At 47.1% G+C, this 7,163-nt stretch overlaps 1 protein-coding gene across 2 annotated transcripts in view; it reads right to left on the bottom strand.

Moving 5' to 3' along the window:
* Positions 1-386: 386 nt before the first annotated feature.
* Positions 387-7,163, bottom strand: part of BICDL1 (BICD family like cargo adaptor 1) — a 67,490-nt gene continuing 60,713 nt past the window's right edge. Inside the window, exon 10 of one of the 2 annotated variants that reach the window (XM_073312586.1) lies at positions 387-2,932. In XM_073312586.1, coding sequence (XP_073168687.1) covers positions 2,732-2,932 — 201 coding nt within the window. In that variant the 3' untranslated portion in view covers positions 387-2,731. The remainder of the gene's footprint in view (positions 2,933-7,163) is intronic. The other variant, XR_012155034.1, reaches the window with a different exon arrangement.

The following is a 7,163-nucleotide window of genomic DNA, read 5'->3' as shown; positions in this document are numbered from 1 at the left end:
GAATCTACTTTGCTGGGCTTCTTCCGGTTAGTGTTCTCCCTCCCAGTGACCTTTTTCAATAGGTTTGTAAGTGTCAGCTGCCCTGGGGGGGAGGGGGCGCTGGCATGTTCAACCCTCATAGGCAGTGAAAGGAGCCTGGACTTAATCCATCATCAGCTGTGCTGTCTATGATGGTGAGTGCTCAAGGACAGTTTAAGGCAGTGGTGGGCAACCTGTGGCCTGTAGGCCGCATGCAGCCTGTCCGGGTAATCCGCTGGCAGGCTGAGAGACACTTTGTTTACACTGACAGGTTTCAGAGTAACAGCCGTGTTAGTCTGTATTCGCAAAAAGAAAAGGAGTACTTGTGCCACCTTAGAGACTAACCAAAGGTGCCACAAGTACTCCTTTTCTTTTTGTTTACACTGACTGCCCGCAGCTCCCAGTGGCCACGGTTCACCGTTCCTGGCCAATAGGAGCTGTGGGAAACAGCACAGGCCGCAGGGAGGTGCTGGCTGCCGCTTCCCACAGCTCCCATTGGCCCAGAACAGCGAACCGCTGCCACTAGGAGGTGCGGACAGCTGTGCCTGCAGATGGTCAGTGTAAACAAACTGTCTCATGGCCCCCCCAGTGGATTACCCTGATGGGCCACCCACAGGCCGCAGGTTGCCCACCACTGGTTTAAGGGACGATGAAACATTTAGGACACTTAAAGCAGAGCATTAACTACGTGACACTTTGGGAACATCTTGCTGAGACATTGTACTGATGCATAAAACAGTATCTATCTGGTGTTAAGCTAGTTTTGTTGCAGTTGAGCAACAGCAGCTCAGCATAAGGACAATTTCCTCTGACCTGGTCCCTGGTTCATAAGCTCTGTCCTTCCCGTGTTCTGGGCTGAATAGCTCCCATGCCCAACCATCAGCTCGAAATATGCTTGCTTTCCTCTCTCAACCTTCCTACTGGAAAAAAAATATTGCAAAGAGATTAAGGACTAGCTTCTTCCTTAAACGAAGAGCCATGCTGTGAATTTCGATCACTAGCCTAAGCACCTGTGACCCACGTCCACTCTCCCCTCCCAGTGAACATGCAACAAAAGGCACCTTTCTTATCACTGCATCTTCATTGCATAACTTAAGCCCCTTTCCTTAGGATGGCGCATATACGCTCCCTCATGGCTATACATTTCCCCTCCTCACCCACACACGTGCTGCGTACGCAGCTTGGAGAGGACTGTAGGAGACCGGCAATTGGGAAATGAAAAGGTGACAGCAGCATAAAATCCTTCTGGAACAGGCTGTTGCTTAAACATGCTAGCGTCAGCTTTCTCTAACGGGGAAATGCTTATTTCATTGGTGGGAAAGTAATTTTAAAGGAAGAGCTCTAAGTGGTACTTATATGGCCTGCAGAAGGTACCAACCCTACTACTAATCTCCTACATGCTGCAGGACTTCTAGCACCAAAGTGTGTGCGTGTATGTAGAGTAGCAGCATGACCATACTCCTCACACCAGGCTGATCAAAGCCTTCTCACTACAAGGGAGGGTCTACAGCGACACTGAGCATAAGGGGATCCAAACTTCTACCATCAAGGCCTGAGTAGCAGAAAACATATACACAGGAGCTACGGTTGGCCCTGAAGATCAGCCCTATAACTGAAGCTACTGCAGCAATGCTGAGCAGTGGAAGAGCTACACCTAGGACCTGATTTTCAGACACACAACAACCCATTCCTATTCAAATCCATCAGTTTTAGGTGCTCGGGACTTTGAGATGGCAGGTCATTGGAGCCCAGTCCTTATTCCTATTGAAGTGACTCAGATTTTTGGCTATTGATTTCACTAGGAAGATGCACAAGGCCTTTAGCCCGAAGGCTGAGCTACACTGAACTTCCCCAGCCAGACTTAAGGCTAAGGGAAGAGTTGGTACATGAGGAGTACTGAACATTCACAACTCCCATTCACTGCATGTTGAGTTGTAGGTGCTCAGCCTCCCCGATGATCAAATCCTCAATACTTGGGGGCGGGGGGCGTGTCTGGAACTGACCAACAGGGAGCTAGATTCACCTTTTAGCATAGTGCAGTTGTAAATCTGCTAGAGCTGGAAGGGATCTGGATTCCTGATGCAGTAGGAGTAGCTATGGAGAGCACCAGGGGGAATAAAGACTTCCAGTCATATGCAGAGGACAATAAGGACTTCCCCCATAGAGTAAGCTACAGCCATGTAAACATGTTACGTTTCCAGGACCAATGCAACTACAGCCTGTGTAATCTGCAGGACAGCCCAGCTGCCAGGACTGGAGGTTGTATGAAGGCCACTCCTTTCCCCTGCTCTTACTGTGATGCCAGTAGTCAGTCCCCTGTGATGCCAGTAGTCAGTCCCCTGTATTGCCTTGTCCTGGGGTTGCTTATTTCCTTCTCCAGCATGAGAGAATGAGTTTAAGACAATTGGATTATTCTTCACAGCAGAAACTGAGGGGCCTGTGTCAAAACGCCTAAAACGTACCCTGAAGTTTATCACTTTGCTTAAGGAATAAGAAAAGTTGCTCTCAGTTGGTATCACATTGTCAAACTGCAAATCTCCAATTCATGTAAACATTTTGTTCAGACCAGGTGGATTGTAAATAGTGCAGTCTCAAGGGTTAATTCCTTCACCCTTTGTGTTTTTCCTTTTGGATCAGATTCAGGTCCATTAGGAAGCTGAGCAGTTGCCCCCAGCTCTAAGCAGGAATAATTGGAAATATTTCTCCTTTCAAATTAATTTTTCTTGAAAAAGGAAAAGAGACGGTTCCTTTCTGCCCCAATGGGCTCATCCCCCTGCTGCTCCGGCCTGAACACGGGGGAGGGTCTTGCATACCGCTTTGCTCTGTAGCCATTGGAGAAGGAATAAGCAGGCTGGCTCCATTCCTTCAGATGTTTGTCCATCAGCTGCTGGTCAATGACCCTGTGCATGTCATCCTGTAATAGAAGGGAAAAGGGATGCTCAGTCAGAAGCACAGCCAGGGTGTCAGCAGAATTTACTCATGGACAGGGCTAAAATGGGATTATAGAATGGCCATGATGAAAGGAGGAAGGGTGGAGGGTACAAGGACCTCATTTAACCACACAGCATGAGCCTTCATCAACATCGCTGGCTGCTCCTCAAGCACCAGCCCATAAAGAGACAAGAAGTTTACCTTTTGCCCCACCATTATTAAAATGGAAATCAGGCCATTCACAGTTTAATGTAGTTTAAGGGGTGGCTGTTTTCCAGGGTTTTGCTGATGCCCGTGAAATGGCGCATCGCTTCTGGTACCCTTCTCCAAGGTCCCTGGCTTGTCTTTTCAAAGCTGGCTGGCTGTCATCTCCCCTCTCTCTGTCCAGAAAGCTGCACAGCTGAGGCATGTGACTGAAGCAGAGTCCAGGAAGGGACAGGACTGTAGTACTGAACCTAGAGTAGCTCTGTACTGAAGAGTAGGCAGGCCAGGTGACAGAGACGTGGTGAGGGTGACCACATACATGAGAACCTCTTCAAGAGGGAACTAAGGAGGTAAGGTTTTTTTTGATAATCAAAGAGAAACTACTGTCATGGGGTGTGCTACGGATGAGTTATGTGGCATTAGTACAATTTACTGAGGAGTATTATGGTGACTTTGTTTCCGATCAGTTTTCAAATAACATGGCACAGACCATCGGCAGTTGCCTGATCAGCAGGAGGTTATAATTCGCCACTGGATCATCCAACACTTTTAAAGTATAAGAAACCTTCCTTCCCCTAAGTAACTTTCACAGCATTGTAATCAACAGGATTGCCATTTGCAAAAGGATTCTAGTCAACAGCCAACTCTAACATCATCCAGCAAGACATGACTTGACAACAGGGAAATCGAAGTTTAATAACCCCAAACCCAGTTCTGCTCCATTTGGCCCTAATGTCGTATGCAAGCAGGAGACCATCTTGTACATGTTTCGCAAGAAAACAGGATCAGAATTACCATCTTGTGTGAAATTTCAAGTATGTCAAATCAGCCCAAATGACGAGGCTCCTTGCCTCTCAAGGAGGTTGCTCACCCTTGCAGTGTCCATGGGGGTCAATAGAACTTGAGGCTCTGACTAGTTGAACACAGCAATACAAATACACAGCACTTCCGATGTTCAAAGAGTTGTGCAAACACCAGTTCCTCACATAGACACCTCGCTGGAAGCAGGTACAGTCAGAATTCCCAGTTCACGGATGGGGAAATGGAGTCTGAGTGGTGATGTAATCTGCCATTCTCAGAGCAAGTATTCTGTTCGTACCTGTCTCCTACTGCACCTCAGCTGACTCAGCCCCACATCCTGCAGAAGGTATTTGTTTGTGTTTTGTTTTGAATTTAGAACAGACTAACAGCTACCCATCACTCATGGGAATGACATTCTGAAAAGCCAGGACAGTCAGGGTTGAGCTTTCACATCTGTCTTCTGAACGAGGCCTCTGCGTTCTGATAGCTGCTCTCTCACTCCAGCCGGCACCATTAGGCACCCTCACGCTAAAAGTCCTATTTTTGCAACACCTGAATTCAGGCTCTGCTGGGCTAATCCCGGAATGAGGAAATAGCCACCTGGCTGCGGCGGCTGATGAACTCCTCACGGCTGTCAAAACCTACTGTTTAGATGAAACCCCCTGAGTGGTGGGGTCTGATTATGCAGAATGACTTTCTAGCCAGATGGCTACATAGTTGAACAAAGATTCGGCACTAATCAGACTCAGGGTTGCGTGAGTCCAGAAGATGGCAATTTCCAACCCACACACATTCTATGCAGCATAACACTCTACTGGAGCTTGGTTGCTATGGACGACCATCAAATGCCAGAGGACACAGATGGCACATGCTCCATCACCCACCATCACAGCTCAAATGCCAGCTCTGATTTGGTATGTTCAGGGCTCCAGAGATGTGGAACACCGTCAGTGATGCAGTGAAGGCACTGGGCTCCTGGGAATCATGTAAACAGCCTGCAGACACTTATGGCACCGTTCACTTTTACAGTGTCTTAAATTAAGCCCATTATTTACAGGGTAATAGGAAGTGATGTCTCACTTTACAAGGTGATCTGGTTAGTCACCAGGAGTGGGGAAATTGAATAATTTATCCTGAAGAGATTAGCTTGTTTTCAGGAGGGAAAATACCTGCCTTTCTAACTATTCTAGTACACGTAATATAGCAATGTGCATTTTAGATTCGTTCTGACCCCAAAATATTTCCCTCTCCACCCCTTCCTAACTCTGTTTTCAGGCCCGTTTTAGAAATATAAATTAACCTAGCATTGTCGTACTGGAACACAAGCAGTTCCAGTTTGTCCACTAGGTTGCCTCTGCCCTACGTTTCTGATGGTTTAGAGGCAGATGGTCAACTTCCAACAAGCACATAAAACACCACACCTGGTCATCAGTAATGCTTGATCTTGGTGTGTGGGAGAAGGGGGAGAATTGCCCCTTGTGGCCTAGTCACCCGATATCTGGAGGTGGATGGACTGACATCCCTTGTGATGTACTTGCCCAAAGCCCAGCCCTGTTATCTGAGCTCCTTAGGAAGCAGATGCAGTGAGCTGGAAGTAGCAGGAAGAGGGACAGGGCCGTTAGGGGGCCTGAAGCAAGGACAGACGGAAGAGTTCATAGTTTTTTAAATCAGGGCTGGAAAAAAGGGGGCAGTGATGGAAGAAAGTGAAGGGGGAAGGGGTCAAGCTGAACTTCATTATTCACTCCAGCAGCTTAACATCCTTTGGGCTTATACACCCAGCATTTCAAAGGGCATCTTCCCCCATGCAGATGAGGAAGGCACTTAGCCATCTCACTGGCAGCTCTGTGTCCTCATTTAACTGTGGCAGACCATTATATATAATGCAGAGCAAAGGATAAAAATAGGGAGGCTGGATAGAGAGCCCTTTAAAAGCCTGTCCCAGGAGACATTACATCTTGAGGGAGCTGACTAGACAACAAGAGGTAGGTCAGAAGTTCAGTGACTTGCCCTGGCTCACACCGAGAGGCCATGTCTGAGCTGGCATTAGACCTCAGCAAGCTGTGGCTCCTAGTAGTTTGCAGCAAGGGATACACAGGGATGGAGTGGAGAGGAGAAACTGGGTGGAGGGAGCAGTGATGTATCAGTTTCATTCAGTAAACCAAAGTATAAAGGGATAATTTGACAGTGCTTGTGTATTCTGATTAGCTGAGGTGGAGCCTCCATTTTTAGAGTACATTGTTACAAAGAACACGTATGGTTTTGGGCGGATGTCTACGGACTAGAACACTGCGCCAGGACAATATCATCCCACTGCTAGAGACAAGCCTCGGGGAAAGCACAAGCCTTTATCAACGCTAACCATCAAACCTAGTTAGACACGCTATTATCCAAACAAGCTATTCCATTGACTAGCTCTCATAAACACATCATTAATGGCGTTGGCCTAATGCAGTCATGACAGTTGTTCACCTCAGCATTGTTGGACAGCTGCATTTGGTTGTCTTAGAGCTCAAGAGGCTGATTCATTGCTGCCTTTCACCTGGTGGAGTCACTTACACCTGCGCAAAGTGGCTGTAACATGCTACTATAGCAGAATTCTGCTCTCCCTCCTGCCAGTGGTAACATTTCAGAGCCAGCTTGCAAGGGAGTAAAAGACTTCACATCATGGAAGGCACCAGAGAATCAGGCCCCAGGTTTCTTTCAGCTCAGGTGTTGTGGGCTTCTCCCACTCTACTGGGGTTTCATGCAGGTTTCCAACAGCCAGGCATGTCTTATTTAATAGTGAAAGTTAAAGGGAAGCTGTTGCATCTCTATTTGAATAAGCAACACAAAAGCTCCTTTCAGCATCTAAATTTTTCCCCGTTTGCTTTTGGGGGCACCACTGCTGCTCCTTATTCAGATAATGGTAGGCACAGGTCAAATTCAGTGAAAATTTCTAGTGACCCATAGTGTAAGAAATGGCACTTAGTCTCACCAGTCTGATACTTTCCCATGATATGTGTTCAGTGGCAGATCCTGGGTTCTCCTGTGCAGCAATGTATGAATAAAAGACCAACTGGAATATTTAATTCTACTAAGATCTGCTGTTTCCATACCCAAGCTGAGATGAGAATGGTTTATCTTGGTTGAATGCATGTATCTGTATAAATGTACATACTGTAAATAAGCTCTCCCCAGCTCTAGGAAGCTACGATACATGGCTATTTTTG

Source organism: Lepidochelys kempii, chromosome 15, assembly GCF_965140265.1.
Source record: "Lepidochelys kempii isolate rLepKem1 chromosome 15, rLepKem1.hap2, whole genome shotgun sequence".
NCBI classification, from domain to species: domain Eukaryota; kingdom Metazoa; phylum Chordata; order Testudines; family Cheloniidae; genus Lepidochelys; species Lepidochelys kempii.
This window is presented reverse-complemented; position numbering and strand designations above follow the sequence as displayed.